We start from the raw sequence: 23303 nt of genomic DNA, 5'->3' as shown, positions 1-23303 counted from the left end.
TGTCCTTTTCCATATTAATTAATACCAGAAAGCAAATGAAATGCTTGGTGGGGGGGGGGGGGGGGGGGAGCTTAAACTGGGCAGTTTTGTCCTCGCATCACTCAGCGCAGAGTCGCTCACGCCGCCATCAGCTCGGTGACACCATCAACCCCCCCGGGAGCTGCGAACTGCGCCGACCTCGAGCCGTTTCCTGTGAGGAATCTCCGATCGCGCCGCCATCTGAGAGAGAGAGAGAGAGAGAGACGGAGAGAGAGAGAGAGAGAGAGAGAGAGAGAGAGAGAGAGAGAGAGAGACAGAGAGAGAGAGACAGAGAGAGAGAGAGAGAGAGACAGAGAGAGAGAGAGAGAGAGAGAGAGAGAGAGAGTCTTCGCCCGGGCCGAGCGACTCCCTCGCAGCACAGAAGGGCCGTCCTCCTACGCTCGGCATGAGCAACCGCAAAGCTCCGGTGGCGTTGTTAATTATAAATGGGAGGGACTCTTTTTGTTTTCACACCTGAATAACGGAGCCGTCCCTGCTTTCTTTCCCTCCGCCCTCTATGAAAACTAGGACACCGGCTCCCGGAGTCGCGTGTCCGATTACCCAAAAGACTTGCTGTGGCGTGAAACGGTGACACCGAGCAGCGGGAGCAGGTGACGGCGCCTCATGAATTAGTCAGCCCTTGTTCCGGCAGGATGCACTTTTTTTTTTTTTTTCCGTCTTTCTTTCCCGTGCCCGCAGCGGCAACACGTGCGCATCCCAATGCCGCGGCCTCAATGGGCCTCCCTGTGCGCGGCTCTGTGAGGGCCCTCTGTGGGGGTCCCATCGGAGGCCACAGTGCCGCGTTTGTTTGCGTGTTTGTGTGCGTCCCCCTCTCTCTTCTTCTGCGCTGCGTCCCTCCCGGCTTCCACTGAGCGACTTGTGTGTCAGCGGCGGCGGCGGCGGCGGCGGCTGCTACAGCCCCCGCTCGACCCCTCCTCTCCCCCTCCTCCTCAGCGAGGACCCGGCCAGACGAGAGAGAATCGCGTCAAGCAGCACTCGCCTCTGCACTCGCTGCACAGACGGGTCTCGGGATTCTGCTTTGTTTTTGTTTTTGCTGTTTTTAAATCACTTCTAAAATAGATATATAGGATTTTTTTCGACTTAGTCCTTTTTTTTGGGGGGGGGGGCTTTTCGGCGACAAATACAAATCTGCTAATTGGTAGAGATCGGCTGACTAATTGCCGCGCACAGCGGGGTGTCGCCTCACCTTCAATGGTGTGATTGTCAGCAGACACAGTGGAGCTCTGTTGCTTCCACTCTTCTTCTTCATGGCCCTTTTCGGGGTTGTTTGAGCGGAGCGACGAGGTATTTCAGGCAGAGAGAAAACCGTTTCCTCTGAACGCACGCTAGCGAGCGACTTCCCGCTTGTCATTCGAGGCCGTTTTTTTTTTTTTGGTTTTTTTGTTTTTTTACCCGGCGGATTGACGCAGAGTTCAGAGCACCGAAGAGTTTATCTGGCCGCCGTGTGCCGTCGACTCGCCATGAGGGAGTGGAGAACGATGGAGCGGCTGGAGGAGAGGAGCTCGCATCGCATCTCTCAGCTGCTGAGCTCGCTGGCTTTACCGCACTACCAGAGGGTAGGTCAGGCTCGGTCGGAGACGCTGCGGTGTTTTCAGAGGGACTAGACGAGGGGAGAGAAGTCATCTTTAGAGTCTTTGTAATGCTTGTTTGAAATCTTTTGAAAAATTTTTTACCTATTTTTTTTTATTATTTATTTACTCTGAATAAACACAAAGACAAGCAGACAGACAGACAGATAGATAGATGTAGACACATAGAGAGAGAGAGAGAGAGTGCAGTGCTGGTCATGCAAGTAAGCAATAGACAGTGCAATGACCTATTCAGTCTGAAATTAAAAATGAAATGAATATTTAGAATATATAATTCTACTGCTTATTAAAAATTGATGGTGCCAAATTATTTTTGCATTAGCGGTTAAACAACATTAAGCCTGATGTATGACTTTAATACTCTTCTTTAATTAAAAACCATAGAGGCAAGATTAAATTAAAACTCTGCAAACATCATATTCATTTAGATGAAGTCTATGTTTTTGTTGTTGTTTTCTTATCATGCTCTATTTTAATGGATTTCCTAGGAAATCCCGAACCACATATCCTATTTACGAAGTGGTGCACACTTGTCTGCGCCGTCTCGGTACCTCGTGCCCTCACCGAGCGCCGTAACATTTGGATTTTTGACCAAGCGTTAATAAAACCAAGGAGCTGCACCGCCCTTAAAGAGTAAAGAGCACACACACTCAAAGTGACTGACTCCATCTTCCTCCACCTCAGCCTAACACGGCCTGGCTGTTCACAGACACTCACTTACCATCACCGGGGTGACGCTCAGTTTAGTTGAACTAGTGTGAGTCACCAGCTACCAGCACACGCACACGGTTTCCCCTTTTCGACCAGCAAGCAAAGATGATAATGAGTGGGATTTTTTTTTTTTGTTTGACTTCTCATCACGTTTGTTCAGTACGGAAGCGTATTGCATTCACTTGGCAAATAAAGAAAATCTCTGTTTTTCGTGCAAATTTTTTTCAGCCCTGTTTTTCGTGCAAATTTTGTCGAGAATATCTGAATGGGCTTTCCTACGAAACGACCGCAAAGTCCTCAGATGCCTCCGTAAAGCAGGACTATTTCCCAGTGTCTCAAACCCATGTCAAAATAGAATTTGATTAAACTGATCAAGCTGGCCATGATTGCTTCCATTACATCTAGCTCTCAATGAAAGAATGGATGCGATTGTTTCCGATGCTCTCTGAACTCGGGAAAATAGGGCAGAAAAAAATTTGCACGAAAAACAGGGCAGAAAAAACGTTTGCACGGAAAACATAAATAATTACACTGAAAAACAGAGATTTTTTTAATTTGCCAAGTGAATGCAATACGCTTCCGTAGTCCAGCCTAGCATTCCGCTTTTACTTTATTCATGTTTATTAAAAGATGCTGTGTCTAATTTTATTCGACGTTGATGACTTTGAGGCAGATATTCTAATTAGGCAGATCATTTTAATCTGCGCTTAAAAATCTTATTTAGTGTAGAAAACAAAGAAATGATTACACTGTTTGTGTCCTTCAGGCAGATACCATGTAGCTCAATCTGATTAGAACTGATTTAATTTCCTTCTGAAAACGCACTCACTGCACGACCATCAGACCACTTTGGAAAAAAGAAAAATCAAACCTAACACTTTAATTCTTCTCCCGCTTTCTTCTCAGCTGTCCGGCGGCTGCGAGCTGACGGTGGTGAGCCACGACTTCGTGTCCACCAACGGCAGCAGCGGGGAGCTGACGGTGCGGCGGGGCCAGACTGTGGAGGTCCTGGAGCGGCTCCACGACAAGCCCGACTGGTGCCTGGTGCGCACCACCGACCGCTCCCCGGCCCAGGAGGGCATCGTGCCCTGCTCCATGCTCTGCATCGCACACTCCAGGTCGTCCATGGAAATGGAGGGACTCTTCAACCACAAAGGTAGGGGGCGGCGTTGAGCTTCCTCTCGGGTTTTTCGGCAGGTGGGCGGGACGTTCTCTCACCTCCAGCAACAGCTGCAAACCCGAGAGCTTCGGCGTGAAAGCTAATTGGACGCATTTCATGTTTGAAATGCTGTGAAAGTAGCCTCTGATTTTTTTTTATATTATTAGAATTTTTTTCGTCACACCAAACAACCGCTTAAGACGTCCGTGTCTTTTGCTGTTTGCCAACACGGCACCAGCAAGTTGCCGTCGCTGCTCAGCCAAGCAGCTGCTTGAGGAGGCTGCTGCTTCTTCAGAGGTGTTGCTACGCAACTGTCGGAAAGCCTCCTTGAAGCAAACTCTCTTTTAATTATCTCAAATGTCAACCTTTTGAATTCCCCACTGTTAATGACCAGAGATCTGACTGGGAGGAGGCCGTGAAGAATCCTTCTTCATTTTTTTTTTTTTAATCGACCCTCAGCTTGCCTACTTTATCAGAGCAGATGCTGCAGGTGATTCACTCCTGGAGGAAATGATGTCAGACATACAGGGGGTTTGACTCAGAGAAGTCAGTGATGATGTTTTCTATGTCCAAACTTCTTTCTCTTAGACTGTGCATTCGCAAGCCGTGATGCGTGACGTGATTTTTGTCGGGTGGCAACACTTGTGTTGTTTAATTGGTCCAAACAGAAGAACGTCCACCCATTCAAACATACAAGAGAAAAACATAAAAATCCGAGTAAGCTGGAAAAAACAGCTTCATGAATGCCACAGAAATCGTGCTTTTTGTTGTTGTTTTTTTGTTGTTGTTTTTTAAGTGTGTAAATGTGTTAGTGGCAGAATTTAAGTGGAATATGACCACAAGCACAGTTTGAGAAAGCGGTCATCAGTCCAGCAGAGGGGACTGAGAGTGAACAGAGCCTCGCTGCCGACCCTCGGCTGAGCCGCCATCGTCACTTGTCGACAGAAGTTTCTGTTTGTGCCTTGTCTCCCTTTAATGTGGAGGAAGAGTGGGAGAGAGCTGCACTGCTTGTTTCTATGGTAATGCAAGATAGCATACAAATATTTTGCTGGCAGCGTCTTTGAAGTCTTTTTTTTTTCTTCTTTTTTTGTCCAAGGAAGGTCTGCATTCAATTTGAAAATAGCGGAAGTTAAAACTTTAGGAATGAGCCGGTGATTCAGCGTTACAGTCGGAGACAGAGGGGTCGGGATTTTCCAGGTAGTTCATCATTATTTGCTTTGAAGTTGCTTTAAATCCTCCCGTCAGAGCTCTTTTTGTTTTTATCTGGCAGCAACCTCGGTTAAATCCTCCTTCTGTGTTTGTGTGTGGCCAGCATGAGTGATGCAGCATTTAGAGCCGTGTCAAATAAGGCTATTGCCGAGGAGTTGGAGAAGGAGGAGGAGGAGGAGGAGGAGGAGGAGGAGGAGGAAGAGAATTATGTTTTTCCAAGAAAAGAAAAGAAAAGAAGTCTCTGTTGTTTACTGACCGTCAGAGCTGGCGAGTCCACGTCTAAACACGCGGAGGGGTGGTGATGTGGTTTTGAAAATCCTTTTCTTTACCGCTCGGCTCGAAATAGGGGAAAGCGAGACTCCTGTGAGCCCGGGGTCGGCGTCTGGAAGGGCAGATTCGAGCAGAATCCCTGCGGTTGACACAGACTTAGCTCCGCGCTCGCCCGGCAACCGCGCTCAACTCTGACCGTGGATGTTTTTCTACCGAAAAACTCCGCCGCACGTCTTCGGGACGAGCCCAGTGTTGGGTTGTTCCCGCTCCACGCGCATTCCTCACAAATCAAACGTTGACCTGCGGGCTCGCCGGTGGAGGAGAGAAAAAAATAGAAAAAAAATAGCAAGAGCTTCCGAGCCCCATTTACAAAATTACGGAGGCCTGATTTGGAATGAAGTGACGGCAGCGTTATTAATGAGAGGGCTCTGCAGGAAACATGCACGTTAAGTGGCAGGTGGCGGATGTACAGACGTGTGCACGCTCACACAGGAAGGGGTGTGCTTAAGACACACACACACACACAGGCAGGCGAGGTGAAACAGGGAGATCTTTGTGCGGGCAGCCAAGCTGTCAGATGCAGCAGACATGCAGGAAAGGAGATTTAACTCGTGAACGGCCGAATGGCTTCTTAGTTGTTGTTTTTTTTTTTCCGGTAAAACCTGCAAAACAATCTGGACATTTTCCACCCAGTTTCCTCCGACGTGTTCCTATCCGAGCTCTCCGTCCGCCGCCGTCCACCTCCCGCTCATTTCATAACACCGCTCTATAATCGTTGCGGGGCCGCATTGCATCCTATCGCCTGTAAAATATGCGGCCCGCCCACGCAAACCCGAGTGGGCGCTCCTACAGAAGGTAATACGGTAGCAGCCGCGCAGCGTGTTTACAGACATCCCCTCGGAGCGGGAGAGGCAGAGCGGAGGCTTGCCCAATATCCTCGCAGCGGCCCACTCATGACAGGAGGGGAGGGGACGGAGACACAAAGGCAGAGAGTGAGAAAACATCTCCCGACGCCGCCGCAGTCCCATTTATCTCCAGGGGAGTGACTGGACGCTCGCGCTCTGTCTGCTGCGAGCTGCTGGAAAGGATGATACTTTCCTCACTTTATTTTCTTTTTTTTTTCATCTTTGCGGAGCTGCGTTGTTGAGGGAAACATTTTAACGTCAATCGGAATCCCACTGTCTTGAGAGTTTTGGGGTTTTTTTTGGCCGACATGGCTCGCGGAATCGAGTCCCTGGTGTCTCTCAACCCGTTCTGCCCCGTGGACTCGGCGCAGGGAGGCCACGCTGACAGCTGCAAGTTCTGGCTGCTGGACTTGGGTAGGTGCCCCCCCCCCCAACCCCAACCCTCCGAACCCACCCTACCTTTGCCAGAAATGTGATCCTTTTCCGGTGCGGACAGGGGTCGCTGTCGTTTTACCGTCAGAATCTGGAAAAATGCAACGACAGGATTTTAGACGCAAGTCGCTTGTCGCCGCTTCCCACGCAGCGCCGTCGTTTGGTGTGCGGAATTCCGACGTGAACGGTCAAAAGCGGTCGTATGGGTCATTCATCATCCGCTCCCGGGAGTTGGGAACGCTCTCCAATAAAGCACGGATTACACCTGCAGCGAAAGTAATTTAGCGAGTGCGCTGTAAATGTGATGAGATATATTTTTTTTTAATCTCAAATCACGCCGACGGGATTAAATCTTCCGACCCCCTCCCTGAGGCAGATGGGCTGAGGGTGTTGCTTAGTTCTGTGGGAAAAAGCAAAACAATGAGGTCACGACCAATGGGAACCTAAAGTGCTGGAAAATCCCCCAATCCTGTTTGATGTTGTCGCCGCAGAAAGCTGCAAACAGGGGGCCAGTTTTTTTTTCGCCAGAATTTTTGGTTGCGAAATTTTGTGAGAATTCGTCTCTCGACGCTCTTGTGCTTTTTACCTCCTGTCACCGATCCACACTCTCCACTAGTGCAGTTAAACCCTCTGCTGGAGCTTTTCATGCTACATCTCCATATTTAAACCGTCAAAGCTTTCATGTTGTGTGTGTGTGCGTCTGTGTGTGCGTGCGTGCGTGCGTGCGTGTGTGTGTGTGTGTGTGTGTGTGTGTGTGTGTGTGTGTGTGTGTGTGTGTATGTGTGCCACCTCAGTCCGGGAAGGTGAGAGCGGAGGAGAGATGCTCCCCGGGGTGACACCTCTGGAATGCCAGGCATGTTTCTTTGTGGTAGCGCGGAATGTCAGGATGTATCAGCGCCCCCTATTCCGAGATCCTGGCACACACACACACACACACACACCCATGGTCGTAAATCTAGCCGCTCCTTTGCAGCGGCGTGAATGCGCCCTGAATTAACTATGCTGGCTCAGCAGTGGCGTGGAGATAAATCACGCGGCAGTGGGGAGCATCTGGCCAACTCCTGGTGGCTCCTTCTCACTGGTTCTTTGAACTGAAGCTGAAAGTTAGTTAATAACATTTATTACGTTGTTCACATTACATCGATCAACTCAGTGCATTAATATATCTGTAATCAGAAGTTCATTTTCACCCCGCACTCTGTCTCAGCAGCTGAGCGTCTCTAGTCATCCAAAAAAAAATCCATTTAGCCCTCTGTTTGCAGCCTCACACCAAGGTTTTCACGACTTGCTAAAAATCGAGGTACAACTGTTTTGTTGTACTTTACACATGGGCAGAGAGGGAGTTCGATGGCATCTCATAGGTCTTGAACAAACACCTGGCTGGGGGTGTGGCTCTTACCTTTGAGATATAGAGGGCTCTTTGTGACATCATAAAGGGCATGGTTTCAGAATTGCCTGTTTTACAAAAAAAAAAAGGATGTGCTCCTCTTTTGAATGTTCTCGGGACTTGATTGACAGGATGTTCTCACATATAAGTAAAGCAATATGGGACCTTTCATGCTAAAACTACTGCAATGTCATTGTCATCTCTGCAGTGCACTACATCAGATTTGAAATTCAAATTATATGCATTTCGCTTCACACAAGCCAGCTGGGCTCTGAGGAGAGCAGCAGTTGGCAGCTCAGATCGTGGAATAAAAGCTGTGACTAATGGAGCAGAGCAAAGCAAACATAAATACGGTAGTACAGCGCGTTCACGTTTATACATCAGCGAAGCCTCAAGACACACTCGCGGCAGAATGGTCACATCGCACTTCAGCCGAATGCGTGTTGCGTCTTCAGGATCTGAGGTGCCTTGAAAACCTCCCCAGCAGTCTAAAAATAAGGATTATGCAAACGCGGCAAACTCAGAGTCACCCCCCCCCCTCCCCCCCACACGCATGACCGTGCTGCTTCCCATGAGCGTCCGTCTTCCCCGCCGCTCCTGAGGTGTCTTCCACAATGAAAGACACCCCGCCGGTTCAGGGGTCAAAGCTCACGGCCTGTGAGTTTCTTGTCTCGGGTTATTTTCTGCTCAGGAGGAATGTGCCGCTGGTTTCGACCCCAATGCTTCAGGCATTTACACCCCTGTTAGCGCCACCGCCGCACACAGAGCGTGTCAGTGGCACCAGATGGCCAACTTTCGGTGTCTGTGCGGCCGACGATTTTTTTCTAAGCAGCAGCAACTCGAATCCTTTGTTTTCACTCGGTAGTTTTACATGCAGTCTACACACATCGACATATCTAGCGTCACAATATTTACCTTTACATTGTGTTTAAAGGCCTATTTTGTATTTATGCCTCTTTTTCACTCTTCCAGATTGCTAGTGACATTTTTTCGGCCAATTTCTTTTTTATTTAAATTTTTATTAATCGGATTGTTATTTTGACAGAGTCAAACAGTGTTGTTGTTTTTTTTTTACTCGTACAACAATAGGAGCGTTAGGCACAATTTCAAATATTTTTGTCATTGACACTGGAAGTCTTTAGTTTTGTCTTTTGTCGCAAACTGACACGACACACAAAAAACATCCCATCTGCAACATATTAACTGGGCTGAGACACACGTGTTAACAACACGGGTCACGTGTTAGGTTGTGACCTTGCCCTGCTTGCCCTGACTGCCTGCTCCTGTTTCTGGTTTCCTGCAAAGTTTCACACTCAGGTGTCACATTATTGTGTACGAAGGCAGTGCAGACTCTGGCCTGCACAGAATGCTGCTGATGGGGCGATGCTCTGTCCTGTATGGGCTTCATAGCAAAGTAATTAAAGCTTAAAGGTTCAATATTTTCAAAAGCTTAACTATTAGCTTTCCTTAATAATAAAATTTTTGAATCAATTCCACGGTCACTAGGGCATGACATAGGCCCATCCATAAATTCTTTTGTCTTAAGATGGTGCTGTAAAACATTGGTCCAGAACTTGGCCCCTTTGTGATGTCACAAATGAAACAAAATTCACCTGTGTGTAGTGAAAATGCCCCATACAGGATATAAGAAAGCACAATTTTGGCATGGGGTTATTAGCACAAGGCTATGCTGTTCGCTGTAGATCCCACTCAGTTATTTTTTATTGATTTATGTTTTTCAATGAGTTAAAAAAAAATACTCTACTGGAGTCGAGGACAAAAGTAAAAATGTAATGTCTTTTGAAAAAAAAACTAATTTAAAATCTGCTTTTTCCTCTCAAAAAATCTTGAAACATTCATCAGCCTTTTACGTGAAGGTGCTGTTAGCTGCTGCAGAATAAGCATGATAAATGCAGGTTCTCTGTGTAATCGGAGTTGGAGCCTTAACGAGGCTCAGTGCACCCATGACTAAAACATTCCAGGACGGTATCGTAAGGAGCAGTTGTTGCTCTGGATTTCATTTGGGGCTCCAGGGGAGATCTTGGAGTCCGATCGCACATCATCTCTTAAATCTCCAGCGAGCACTGAGGCAGCATCGGGGCAACCCGACTGCAAGTCATAGACGGATCAGGACCAGCATCGCTCAGGCTAAGCTGTGGATGCTTTCCATTCATCTGTGCTTGATCTAATGCTGGAATGAGGAGAGGCGTTTTATCCTGGAAAGTGTTTTTTATTCTCCCCCCTTGCATGCGATCTGAGAACACTTTGAATTGAACAATAAAAAGTAAAAATAACACTCCCCGAGGCTGCACCATTGACAATAAAAGTGTGTTCATTCAAGCTGTGCGGAATAGCCGAATAGGCGCACATGGCTTTCATAAGAGCCGTTCACCTTGAGTCGCGCGGTGGAAACCAGCGCCGCATTCAACTGCTTGAATCGCAAATGAGGGAGAAGGTCGGGCCCTGAATTAATTCTTTCCTCTCGCATGCAGAGGCTGCGTGTTGTTCTCTTTTAAGCTCAGCGAGTGCCAACGTTATGCCAAGCAGTCGGTGGGTGTACTTTAAAAAAATAACAATCATAATCTGCTTGAAAGTGCAAAGTTGGTGACTTTTAGCCTGCACCTACCCTGCCATTTATGGCAGCTGAACACATGGTTAGAAGTTTGAATAAGATTTGTCTTTGAGCAAGTCTCATAGACAGATAGATAGATTGATAGATAGATTGATAGATAGATACTTTATTCATCACCTCAGTGACATTCTACGTATCCCATAGCTCACAGTACACACAATACGTACACCATAAAGAGACAGATAATGCACACAACCAAAAAAAAGACAGCCATTCAATCAGTAAAAGAATAACAATGTGAATCTGATGGTGTGGGAAGTGCACAGTATTAATAAATAGACGAGTCTGTACTGAGTTATGAATAAAAGAGCTAAAAAGTCAGTCGTCGTGTGCAAGAAAGTTGCAAGAAGGTTAGGGGAGGTGAAGCGAGGCATGGGGTAGATTGGGTCAGCATCATAGCCATCATCGGTATTATCATAAAAAACGACAAGTTGGATGGTTTATGGGAAAAATGCTTTTCGGGCCTTTTGGATTTTTATGCTGCAATACCTCGAGATTGCAAGTAAGGTGTCCAGTTCTTATAAAACACCCACGTTAAAAACCCCTCCTCATCCTCTCTCCCCCCTTCAGACACTTTGTCCGTATCCAGCAACGACGCCCTGCAGCCGGGCTCCAGCCACACCTTGGGCCCTCACAGCTCGCCGGGGCCCAAGCGCCCGGGCAACACCCTGAGGAAGTGGTTGACCAGCCCCGTGCGCAGGCTCAGTTCGGGCAAAGCGGACGGCCACGTCAAGAAGCTCGCCAACAAGCACAAGAAGAACCGCGACGGCACCCGGAAGAACATGGACGCCATGCACGGCTCGCAGAAGGACTCGGACGACAGCGCCGCCACGCCGCAGGACGAGACCCTGGAGGAGGTGAGGAGCTGCAGACCAGCGGGAAAAGAGTTTGGGTGGGTTGGGGTTTTCGTGCCAGACGGACTTCATCATGCGTCTCACTCTTTCTACCCCCCAGCGTATGCGCAACGAAGGGCTGAGCAGCGGCACTCTGTCCAAGTCTTCCTCATCTGGCATGCAGAGCTGCGGCGAGGAGGAGGGGGAGGAGGGCGCCGACGCCGTGCCTCTACCGCCCCCTATGGCCATCCAGCAGCACAGCCTGCTGCAGCCTGACTCCCAGGACGACAAGGTGGGTCGCAGCGCTGCGAGCAACACATCTGCGCATGGTCACACATGAGTATGCAATACTGCCTCTACTGGTTGTTTTCGGTCATAGCAACAAAAAAAAAGTGGTCACTGACACTGTGCCTTTCTTCTCACAACAGTGGAACAGTTGTAAACACAGAAATGCTTGCACATGTGAAAATATAAAATCTATTCATAGTTTATCATAGATTTTACTTTCTTGCCTTTCATCCTTTCAGAATTTTGTGCTCGGTTCCATTCAGTCAGTAGCGACTTAAGTTCACACAAAACAAATCGACTTTGACTTTGTTGCTAATAACATTTCTTTATTTTCTCTTATGTTTTTTTGTTTTTTGTTTTAATGTTGCATGCTTCTTCCTTCAGCATTATGTTGATTTCTGTTCTGCTTCTCTTCTTTCCCAGTTTCCTTATCTCTCCATGTAAAACCACCTCGTCGTCTCTTGTTTTGGTTCCCCCCCCCGTTCTTATTTTAACTCGTTAACCTCCGTGTGCTCTTGATGTCACCGACTAACTGTCACACCCCGTGAGCGTAAACTTGACCCGCTGTTGCTGAGGCGAACTCTCCATCCCCACGCAGCCGCAGCGCTGACGCGACTTAATGGCTGCACATCCATTGAGTCTGGTTGTGAACGGATGGATCCATTTGAAACTGCCTGCCAACATGTTGCAGCATGAGGCAAACCACTCACTACAAATGGACTATCAAGCAACACAATATTCACTATGTGTAAAATGATCCGACCAATCGTGGCGCTCGTGCTCGCAGAGCAGTCCAAACCCCCCGAGCCTGACCCCGACCTCTTAACCTTATTGTCCCGGCTCCAGCCTGTGATCGGCTCCAACTTGGTCCCCCCAAATAACCTTTTTGTATTAGGGAGATCAGAGCCACCAGTCCATATTTTGGACGCGTGGAATATCGAGGTCTGCTATCAAGAATGGTGAGCCTGAGAGAAAAAGAAAAAAACGCAACCTAATAAAAGAAAAAAAAAACAAAAAACAGATTGGACAGCTGCAAGCATGCAGCGCTGAGTATTTGTCGCCTGTTCCTACTGCGACTTTAACTGTCGTACCTTTTTTTTTGTTCGTTGCCCTTGTCTCTTTTTCAGTCCGCGTCTCGCCTCTCTGGTCGCCCCAGCAGCTCAGAGACGCCCAGCGCTGCCGAGCTGGTCAGCGCCATTGAGGAGCTGGTGAAGAGCAAGATGGTAAGAGGAGAAACACAGCCGTGACCTCCACAGCGAAACGCAGCCATTCCCACAGGTTTCATAAGATTTGCAATCACTGTCTTAGGCGCACCCTGCTAGTACCGGGTACCTAATAAAGTGGCCATTGAATGCAGCGCTTCACGGTCGGGCGTGTTGTGCTTTCAGAGATGATGGTTGTGACCACTGGTTGTTTGAGTTGCTGTTGCCTTCCTTTGGCTATTTACAGCAGCTGTCTGGGTATTTCTCTTTTTGTAAACGTTCCCTGTCAACCCTGGTAGTCCCAGTAGAGAAATCCCTGTAGTTTGCAGTTAACAAAATACTCACATCTGCCCGTCTGCCACCCACAACTCATTTAAATCCCCCTTTTTTCCAATTCTGGTTGACTTTCAACCCCAGCAAGTTGTCTTCACCGCATCCACACATCTAAATACATCGATTTGCCGCCATTTCATTGGCCGAGTAGCGATCTCTGTCAACAAGCGATTGAACTTTTTGCCTGATAAAGCCGGCCGACGAACGCGTGCACGCGCAAACACAACACTTTGTCGGTGTTCCTGACACAGAAGGGCGTCACGGTCCGCTGTTGATCTGAGAGGATGTGTGATTCACTCGCCAGCTGTCCTTTGTTTCATCAAAAGGCCAGATGACACGGTTTCCGCTGCACCAAACGGAGTGAAAGACGCTGTTAAGAGAGATCACATCCTGCCTCTCCTCCTCCCTACTAATTCCCCCTCTCCTCCTCTTCCTCCCTCTCTCCTCAGTCGCTGGAGGATCGACCCAGCTCTCTGTCGGTGGAGCAGGGCGACAGCAGCTCCCCCTCCCTCAATCCCTCCGACAACTCGCTGCTCTCCTCCTCCTCGCCCATCGACGAGTTGGACGAGCGCAAGTCCGGCTTCCTCAAGAGGCGCCAGTGAGTTACGACTGACCCGCCGCTATTTTGATAAACAAAGGCTGCCAGTGTTCTATTAGACAATGTTTGCGGTGTTTTGTGCGCTTATAAGGAGCATTTTTGATGTTCTCCCAGCGCCATGTGTATAAAGCTGTGACACGGTTCTGCTTTGTGTCCTTCCAGTTATATTCTTCTGGAGCTGGTTGACTCTGAGAGGGACTACGTCAGGGATCTAGGATCAGTGGTGGAGGTAAATTAAAAAAAAAAATCAACCTTTTTTTCAATTGTATTTTCTGTATTTGACAAATGAGTCTCATGTCCATTCCTCAGGGCTACATGAGCAGGATGAAAGAGGAGGGAGTTCCTGATGACATGAGAGGAAAAGACAAGATCGTCTTTGGAAACATCCATCAGATTTACGACTGGCACAAGGAGTAGGTCCTCTTTAGGATACGTGCGTGCTGACTGGAGAATAAGAAAAAGGAAGGGAAACTTGAGTTACATTGTGTTTGTGGTGTGCGTCACAGTTTCTTCTTCGGCGAGCTGGAGAAGTGTCTGGAGGACCCCGACAAGCTGGCGTCTTTATTTGTCAAACAGGTGAAAGACGCTTTTATCCCAACATCTCTTTCCTGGTCAGATAATGCAAAAATATAGAATAAAACTAAAAAAAAACTATTTAGGTCACATAAGTATTGACATTCATGTATCATTTTTATGTTACATAAACAAAGCTGCATGTAAACAAAATTCGCAAAGACTCAATAAAACCTGCTTGCTTTCTTGTTTGGATTCAATCAAAGCAGTTACACATCATCAGCATCACAAGGACTTGTTCGGCTTCTCCTGTTGTAGAAAATCACTTCCGTCCCTCTAATCGTGTTTTACGCCATGCAGCAGAAGTCTATACCAAATCCTGCAGCGTATTTAATTTGCTTTTCGTCTTTCTTCCGCTGCAGGAACGGAGGCTGCACATGTACATCGTCTACTGCCAGAACAAACCTAAATCGGAGCACATCGTGTCGGAGTACATCGACACCTACTTTGAGGTGAGATTACCCAACCAATCGCTCTGCGCCTCCGCGCTGCCCCCGGGGTCGTGTTACTCAGGTGATGAGTGCCCAAAAAAACAAAACGTTTCTCTCTCACCAGGACCTGAAGCAGCGATTGGGCCACAGGCTGCAGATCACAGACCTCCTGATCAAACCTGTCCAACGCATTATGAAGTACCAGCTGCTGCTGAAGGTGAGCCGAGTGTCGGGTTTGTGATGCAAGTCGGGGAAAGTCAAGCTAAAGCTTGAGATCTTTTTTTTTTTTTTTTTTACTTCAGTTTGCCTGATGCATTCTTGCTCTTTGGCAGGATCTTTTTAAAATCTCCAAGAAGGCCGGGCTGGACACGACAGAGCTTGAGGTGACATTTATTCAGTGCTGTTCCATCATTTTAATCCCCAAGACCGTATGCAACCTTTGGCTTGACTGGTGGGTTTCTCACGCCGTGTCGCTCTCTCTCTGCATTGCAGAAAGCCATAGAGGTGATGTGTGTGGTTCCCAAGCGCTGCAATGACATGATGAACGTCGGACGCCTTCAGGGTTTCGAGGTGAGCCACCACCGCCCCCCCTATATATATATATATATATATATATATAGGGCCCCCAACAGCCCTGCGTGAGTGCAAAGTTGACACACACTGCAGATAACCAGTTTCAGTGACTGGCCACTAGGTGTCAGTGCGCTCTCATTTTCTAATATAAATTGAGAACGCAGCCTGCCAGTGGTTTGAGAGTGACTCTGTGGTTCTGTTTGCTAAGTTCCTTCTCACGCTCAACTTGCTCTGTCTCGGTTTTTGTTCAGGGTAAAATTGTGGCACAGGGCAGACTGATCCTCCAGGACACCTTCGTGGTGTCGGACCAGGATGGCGGGCTTCTGTCCAGAATGAAGGAGAGGAGGGTGTTTTTGTTTGAGCAGATCGTCATTTTCAGCGAGCCACTGGATAAGAAGAAGGGCTTCTCCACTCCTGGCTACCTCTTCAAAAACAGCATCAAGGTTGGCACAGCTGCACAAAAATTGTGTAACTTGTAACTTGGTGAGAATGTGTGAGGAAATGCGGTATGCAGTCATGCAGCTTCCCCCCCCCGTTGACGTATTTCTTTCCAACCTGACCTCTCTTTCAGGTGAGCTGGTTGGGCTTGGAAGAAAATGCTGAGGACCCCTGCAAGTTCACGCTCACCTCCAGGTCCTCCAGCGGCAACGTAGAGAGATACACCATGCACTCAACCAGCCCTGGTGTCTGTCAAGTGTGGATCCACCAGGTCAGCCAGATCCTGGAGAACCAGCGCAATTTCCTCAATGGTAAGAGACTTGTGCGGATTTGCAGTAATCTATCTATCGATCTGTCTGTCTATCTGTCTATCTATCTGTCTGTCTGTCTGTCTGTCTATCTATCTATCTATCTATCTATCTATCTATCTATCTATTGGTCTGTCTGTCTGTCTGTCTATCTATCTATCTATCTATCTATCTATCTATTGGTCTGTCTGTCTGTCTGTCTATCTATCTATCTATCTATCTGTCTGTCTGTCTGTCTGTCTGTCTGTCTATCTACCTATCTATCTATCCGTCTGTCTGTCTGTCTGTCTATCTATCTATCTGTCTATCTGTCTATCTATCTGTCTATCTACAGTTGTGCTCATAAGTTTACATACCCTAGCGGAATGTATGATTTCTTCGCCATTTTTCAGAGAATATGAAAGATAACACGAAAACCTTTCTTTCACTCATGGTTAGTGCTTAGGTGAAGCAATCGTGTTTACTCTTTTCAAATCATAATGACAACAGAAATTACACAAATGACCCTGATCAAAAGTTTACATACCCTTGAGATTTTGGCCTGATAACATGCACACAAGTTGACACAAATGGTTTTGAATGGCTACTAAATGTAACCATCCACACACCTATGATCTGTCTGCTTGTAATCAGTGTGTGTATAAAGGTTCAATGAGTTTGTTGGCTCCTGACAGACCCTTGCACTGACATCTCTGGACTGAGTCATGGAGAAAGCAAAAGAATTGTCAAAAGACGGAAGAAGGAACTGAGAATGCCAATCAGCAGTGTTCAAACGCTAATGAAGAAGTGGAACGTGAGAGATTTTGTTGAAACCAAAAAAACAAACCACAATCACATCGACCAACAAAAATTTCTGTCATACCGGCCAGGAAAATTGTTTGAGATGCAAAAACAAACCGCACAGATTACTTCAGCTGAAATACAGGACTCTCTGAACAAAGTTGTGTGGATGTTTCAAGATGCACAATAAGGAGGCACTTGAAGAAAAATGGGTTGCATGGTCGAGTCGCCAGAAGAAAGCCATTACAGCGCCAATGCCACAAACAATCCTGCTTACAATATGCCAAACAGCACGGAGACAAGCCTCAAAACTTCTGGAACAAAATCATTTGGAGTGATGAGACCAAAATTGAGCTTTTTGGCCACAACCATAAACGTTACATTTGGAGAGGAGTCAACAAGGCCTATGATGAAAGGTACACCATTCCTACGGTAAAACATGGAGGTGGATGGCTGATGTTTTGGGGATGTGTGAGCTACAAAGGCACGGGAAACTTGGTTAAAATTGATGGCAAGATGAATGCAGCAGGTTATCAAAAAATACTAGAGGAAAATTTGCACTCATCAGCCCGGAAGCTGCGCATGGGGCGTACTTGGATATTCCAACATGATAATGATCCAAAACACAAAGCCAAGTCGACCTGTCATTGGCTACAGCAGAATAAAGTGAAGGTTCTGGAGTGGCCATCTCAGTCTCCTGACCTCCATATCATTGAGCCACTCTGGGGAGATCTCAAGCGTGCAGTTCATACAAGACAGCCCAAGAATTTACAGGAACTGGAGGCCTTTTGCCAAGAAGAATGGGCAGCTTTACCATCAGAGAAAATAAAGTGTCTCATCCACAACTACCACAAAAGACTCCAAGCTGTCATTGATGTTAAAGGGGGCAATATGTTGTATTAAACACTGGGGTATGTAAACTTTTGATCAGGGTCATTTGTGTCATTTCTGTTGTCATTATGATTTAAAAAGAGTAAACACGGTTGTTTGATAATAAATGGCTTCACCGAAGCACTAACCATGAGTGAAAGAAAAGTTTTTGTGTTATCATTCTCTGAGAAATGGCAAAGAAATCATAAATTCTGCCAGGGTATGCAAACTTATGAGCACAACTGTATCTATCTATCTGTCTATCTATCTGTCTATCCATCTATCTATCTATCTATCTATCTATCTATCTATCTACCTATCATAACTTGGCCATTCCCTCTTCCGCAGCATTGACATCCCCCATTGAGTACCAGAGAAACCACGTGGGCGGTGGGGGGTCCGGCGCTCCGTCCAGCAGCAGCACCACTGGTGGTCTACCAGGTGGCAGCAGCTCCAACAACGCTTCCAACATGGGAGGCGGCGGCGGCGGCGGTGGCGGCTCCGGAGGATCGGGGAGCAGCTCCTCCTCCCTGTGCGGCCCCCGCTCCCGACCCTCCCGCATCCCCCAGCCGTCCTCTCGCCTCCCCCAGCCCGTCCACCACCACCACCCCCCGGGCCCCGAGGGGCCCGACAGATCAGCAGGTATGTGGTCACCCTGCCAGCCCCCCCAGCCCCTCCCCTCTAACCCTCAGCCCAACGGAGAGCCGCTCGCCGCGGAGCTGCCGAAGATGAGGCGGCCCGACGGAACTAACTGCAATAACAGCAACAGGCCACCAGAGGGCTACGAGGAGAAACACCCGGCGGTGTCCATACCCCAGATGGCCGTCGCCCCTCTGAAAGCCACCCTCAAAAGCCCTCGAGTCGGAACGGTGGCCCCTCTGATTTGCCCCCAGACCCCCGGAGGAGGACCGGAGGCTTTGGTTCCCTCTAGTCCGGCTTTTAAAGGCAACCCGTTCTGGGCGGTGGTCCCGCCCATCACCCCGACCGTGGCCAGCAGGCCTGGCTCGCTCTCCTACCCCAGCGACAGTGGCAGTGGTGGTGGTGGTGGCGACTCCCTGGGCAGAGGGGGGGGCACGCCCTCTCATCATCGCCACTCCACCCACAGTAAGGACATAGACCGCATGAGCACCTGCTCCTCCACCAGCGAGCAGTCCATACAATCCACCCAGAGCAACGGGGTAAGACCTCAGCGCGGAGGCCCCGGGGGCGCTGCCCACTTGTCACTAACACCCCTTCGACCCCACGGCCCTGGTCACGTCGCCACCGGCTCTGCGAATGGCTTTCACGCGCGGCGACCACCCGCCGCTGTCTGAGCGCACTAACTCCACCGGCTGAGGCTCTCACATCGTACTAACGGTGTGGGTCTGAAGAAACCGCTGCTTCTCCGCCGGTCGCCTTCCTTCCAACTTTATTGTCTCTCTCTGCTTCGTTCAACTTCCTGCCACTAATATCTGGGACGCCGTGTCTAATTGATCATCTTCATCCTTGACTCAGAAGAGACATTCTGAGAGAGAGATTCACAGAGGGGGAGGTCCCGCATTTGACCTTATGTTCTTCTTTCTTAACAAATCTTTCAGTGTAGTCGTCGACCTTTAGCCCAGATGAGTCACTTTCTTTGTAGGCCTGCAACCTCTTCTCAGAAATGTTTGTCAGCTTTTACTCTGAGAAACTGACAGGACTTCTTCTTTACCACTTTTTTTCTGTTTTGGGTGTCACTAATGGCTAACACACCAACTGCACATCTCCCAGCTAAAAAGCATTGTGCAGTGTTCCCATCTGCTGCATGTTTTGAAGTATGTTAACAAGGACCGTTGCGTGCTTTTGCCTACGTGTGCATTTGTTTGTTTCTCTGTCCGTCGCTCTAAAGTGTGTCCTCTCTCTCTCTCCTCTGACAGAGTGAAAGCAGTAGCAGCAGCATTGTGTCCACCATGTTGGTGACCCAGGATTATGTGGCGGTGAAGGAGGATGAGATCAGTGTGGTGCAGGGTGAGGTGGTCCAAATGCTAGCCAGCAACCAGCAGAACATGTTCCTGGTGTACCGGGCCGCCAACGAGCACTCTCCTGCGGCCGAGGGCTGGATCCCTGGCTACGTATTGGGACACACCTCATCCTCCGTCACACCCGAGCTCCCTGAAGGCACCATCAAGTACGTAGAGGAGACTTTGTGACGCCTGCAAGCAGTCAAACAAATCACCAAAGAGTTCCAGAAGCTTATATTTCCTCTCTTCTGCTCCTTTTTCTTTTTAGAAAATCATTATCATGGCACACGGCGCTTCGCATCCGCAGAAAATCAGAGAAAAGAGACAAGGAGGGCAGGAAGTTGGAGAACGGTTACCGCAAATCTCAGGACGGCCTGGCCAACAAAGTCTCTGTTAAGGTAACGAGTGTGAAGACGCACCTGGAGGTCCCACTATAGCTATTCATTTCTCATTCTGGACGAGCTACAAACTGTTATTCATTGAAAAAAAGGAAAAACTCTCTAAATATACCGAAAACAGCAAATTTAGCCCTCTGTTTAGAGCCTCCAGTAAAATGTTTAATTGTGGCTTTTTGCTAAAACTGATGTTTTGATAAACCTTCCACATAGCTAAATGGGAGGGAAACTAACACGGGGTCACAAGGCAGGTTCATCGAACAGGGTGAGCACCAGGCTCCAGGGGTAAGGGTGGGTACCCTCTGTGACATCACAAAGGGCTGATTCACAGTTGAAATTTTTTGAATTGCATGACCATCTCTTTACTTGAAAACTTGCTACAGAAACCTAACCTAACCCCTCTGTTTTCCTTACAGCTTCTAAATCCCAACTTCATTCATGATGGTGCGTAAATCGTTCGTCCAAAAGGATTTATCAGGTGTGTTTCTGGCGTTAAAGCCTAACTTCTCTGTGTGCCCCTTCTCACGCAGCTCCTCCAGAGTTCCTCACCCCCATCAGTGATGCGGCGTGCGAGAGCGGCGACAGCGTCACGCTGAGGTGCAGAGTGTGCGGCCGGCCCAGGGCCACCATCACCTGGAAGGGACCCGACAACTGCACCCTCGGCAACAACGGACACCACAGCATCTCCTACAGGTGAGTTCTGGCGCGGCGCTCCTGGCCGTTGCCGGCTTTCCGCCATGTGTTAGACGGTTTTTCCTCACCCCACATGTGTCTCGTCACAGCGAGTCGGACGAGGCGACTCTCCGTATCCTGCGAGTGTCTGCGGAGGACAGCGGCGTGTACACCTGCGTCGCTACTAACGCAGTGGGTTCGGTCTCCTCCTCCGCCAGCCTCACGGTCTCAGGTCAGCGTCCGGCTTCCCTAATCTGCGCCATGATTTAGGAAATGAAACTGTCTTTGTTGAAGGGAAAAAAATTAGGTCGATTGAAACATAACAGTGAAACGATCCTATTTAACTTGGTTGACTAGTTGACTAATTCACTTTTCAATACGCTCTATCAGGAACCCCTGAAGATGGCAGTGACGTTATCTGGAAAAGTGGGTTTGATTCCTTCTACACCGAGATTACAGAACTAGGAAGGTACTGTCACCGTAACTTTGACTGTGTGTGTGTGTGTGTGTGTGTGTGTGTGTGTGTGTGTGTGTGTGTGTGTGTGTGTGTGTGTGTGTGTGTGTGCTTTAACTGCATAAAAATATGGACGGTTTCCAAAAGAAGCCCAACAAAGGCACAAAAAAAACCTGCATTCTATCGTTTGGCCAGCAGAGACCGCCAAAAAAAAATTAACATGACTGCTGTCAATGCGGAAAGGAGTCCTAAATTAATTCCTTTATAAACTAGTGAGCATTTTTCTTGTTTGTCTAAATCACACGTAAAGAAAAATGAGCAAATATTCCCTAATGTCCATTTTGTCTGATTTGTTGTAATTTTTGATTAGAGATATTTGTATCCCATCCCACACGTCCAAACATGGAATCTTCCAGTTTCAAAACAAACTAGAAACTCCAGGCTTTCGAACGTGTGTTTCCCATATTGTGTGTGTGTATATGTGATATGTGAAAAAGCAAAGTACAGCCCCTTCCTTTAACCCTGAGAATAATTTGTGCTGTAGGGGGCGCTTCTCCGTGGCCAAGCGCTGCGACCAGAGGGGGAGTAAACGGACGGTAGCAGCTAAACACGTGAACAAGAAGCTGCTGCGCCGAGAGCAGGTCCTGCAGGAGGTCAGACTCCTGCAGACTCTGGACCATCCCAATCTGGTCAGGCTGCTGGACACCTACGAGACGGCCAACAGCTACGTTCTTGTGCTGGAGATGTAAGTTGATGCACGTTTTGGCGTCAGTCTGGCGTGCGGGATGGAATGTCCTTTGAATAATGAACAACCATCCGTGGAATCTGGTTGACCAGTTGGATTTCTCACTGCTAGCTTTCCACTTGCCAAAAAAAAAGAGTGTTGAGGGTCAGAGTCTCGACTGTTCGAGGCCAGGACATTATGTTCTCAGTAGTATAAACGTGTCATCCGCTCCTGTCGTAGCTGCCACACGTGCAACTTCCCTTACTGGTCTGTTCAACAGCAGTCCATCTCATGTCACTTCCTGCTTTATCTTTAAAGGGCAGTGAGTAGCAGTTGTTTTTTATTTTTGCACATATCGCAATCTGTTTCCTGACATCCAGCTGTTAACCAGTGAAGGAAAGTGACTGCGCATTTCATCATCTTACACAAGACCAAAGTCTAAAATGCTGAAGGTAGAGAGAGGTAGAAGCTAGAATTCAGACTTAAGGTCCTTAGTCATCGGAAGTGAATTTGTAAAGTGAATAATTAGCCTTTTTTTTTTTTTTTTTTTTTTTTTAACCCTCAACGTCAATACAACCGTCCACACTGGCAGCGAATTTACCTGAGTATTTATTTGTTTACTTTTGTATTTATTTAGTCTTTCTACAGACCATTGTTTTTGAGCTAACCCAAGTCATTGGTCCCGTCCAGGGCAGACCAGGGCCGATTCCTGGACTACATAGTGAGCTGGGGCAACCTCACAGAGGAAAGGGTGGCGCTGTACCTCACGGAAGTTCTTGAAGCTCTTCACTACCTGCACAGCTGGAGGATAGCTCACCTCGACCTCAAAGTAAACAAGCATTCCTTGAACAGTAATGAATGTATCGATAGATTGGCGTGTCAGCAAGAAAACAGGGATAATTCTACCATTGTTACTTAATTGTGTTAGGTAAATAATACAATAAGGGGCCTTTTACACTGAGACAAATGTTTTTGTTGAAACTGCACGTTTACAAAAATCCCATCTTCATGTAAACGGGGCCTTTCAATCCCACTGCAACATTAGTGGCTGATTAAAATGTGCCACAGCAACTGGTATAGCAATAAAAAATATAAGCATTGGCTAACCTTTCTGGTCTGATGTGATCATGCTACTCTACCCGCAGCCAGAGAACATCGTGGTGGAACACGTATCCTCCCAGCCGGTGATCAAGCTGACAGACTTCGGTGACGCCGCCCATCTCGGCCCCGCCTCCTCTCACATTCATCCTCTCCTGGGGAGCCCCGAGTTCTCTGCCCCGGAAGTGGTCCTGGGTCAGCCCGCGTCGCTGATGTCTGACATCTGGAGCTTAGGTCAGTAGCGAGAGAATTGTCTTTACTCAAACTTTTTTCCTGTTTTTTAAGGGTGTGTGGGAACAAAAGTGATTAAGTGATATTAGTGATTTGAAGTTGAGCGAGAGAAGTGAGAAAAGTCGGGCCCGTCTGCCGGGGTTCGCCTATTCAAGAGCAAAAAATAGTGACTTGAAAAGGCACACGAGCT

At 48.0% G+C, this 23303-nt stretch overlaps 1 protein-coding gene across 5 annotated transcripts in view; it reads left to right on the top strand.

Moving 5' to 3' along the window:
• triob (trio Rho guanine nucleotide exchange factor b) overlaps nucleotides 1-23303 on the top strand; it is a 95527-nt gene that overhangs the window by 69272 nt on the left and 2952 nt on the right. For 4 of the 5 annotated variants that reach the window (XM_076012849.1, XM_076012848.1, XM_076012850.1 and 1 more), the window contains 24 exons: nucleotides 3246-3495; nucleotides 10904-11190; nucleotides 11288-11458; nucleotides 12582-12677; nucleotides 13439-13587; nucleotides 13750-13816; nucleotides 13897-14000; nucleotides 14094-14163; nucleotides 14523-14612; nucleotides 14716-14808; nucleotides 14924-14974; nucleotides 15084-15161; nucleotides 15416-15607; nucleotides 15736-15913; nucleotides 17909-18738; nucleotides 19456-19706; nucleotides 19808-19937; nucleotides 20351-20378; nucleotides 20465-20627; nucleotides 20717-20838; nucleotides 20997-21075; nucleotides 21605-21805; nucleotides 22475-22613; nucleotides 22930-23116. In XM_076012849.1, coding sequence (XP_075868964.1) covers nucleotides 3246-3495; nucleotides 10904-11190; nucleotides 11288-11458; nucleotides 12582-12677; nucleotides 13439-13587; nucleotides 13750-13816; nucleotides 13897-14000; nucleotides 14094-14163; nucleotides 14523-14612; nucleotides 14716-14808; nucleotides 14924-14974; nucleotides 15084-15161; nucleotides 15416-15607; nucleotides 15736-15913; nucleotides 17909-18738; nucleotides 19456-19706; nucleotides 19808-19937; nucleotides 20351-20378; nucleotides 20465-20627; nucleotides 20717-20838; nucleotides 20997-21075; nucleotides 21605-21805; nucleotides 22475-22613; nucleotides 22930-23116 — 4006 coding nt within the window. Of the gene's footprint in view, nucleotides 1-3245; nucleotides 3496-10903; nucleotides 11191-11287; nucleotides 11459-12581; nucleotides 12678-13438; nucleotides 13588-13749; nucleotides 13817-13896; nucleotides 14001-14093; nucleotides 14164-14522; nucleotides 14613-14715; nucleotides 14809-14923; nucleotides 14975-15083; nucleotides 15162-15415; nucleotides 15608-15735; nucleotides 15914-17908; nucleotides 18739-19455; nucleotides 19707-19807; nucleotides 19938-20350; nucleotides 20379-20464; nucleotides 20628-20716; nucleotides 20839-20996; nucleotides 21076-21604; nucleotides 21806-22474; nucleotides 22614-22929; nucleotides 23117-23303 lie in introns of those variants that run through there. The other variant, XM_076012852.1, reaches the window with a different exon arrangement.

This window comes from Nelusetta ayraudi, unplaced genomic scaffold (genome assembly GCF_046127955.1).
Source record: "Nelusetta ayraudi isolate G7.1 ecotype Tasmania unplaced genomic scaffold, CSIRO-AGI_Nayr_v1 ptg000136l, whole genome shotgun sequence".
Lineage (NCBI taxonomy): Eukaryota > Metazoa > Chordata > Actinopteri > Tetraodontiformes > Monacanthidae > Nelusetta > Nelusetta ayraudi.
This window is presented reverse-complemented; position numbering and strand designations above follow the sequence as displayed.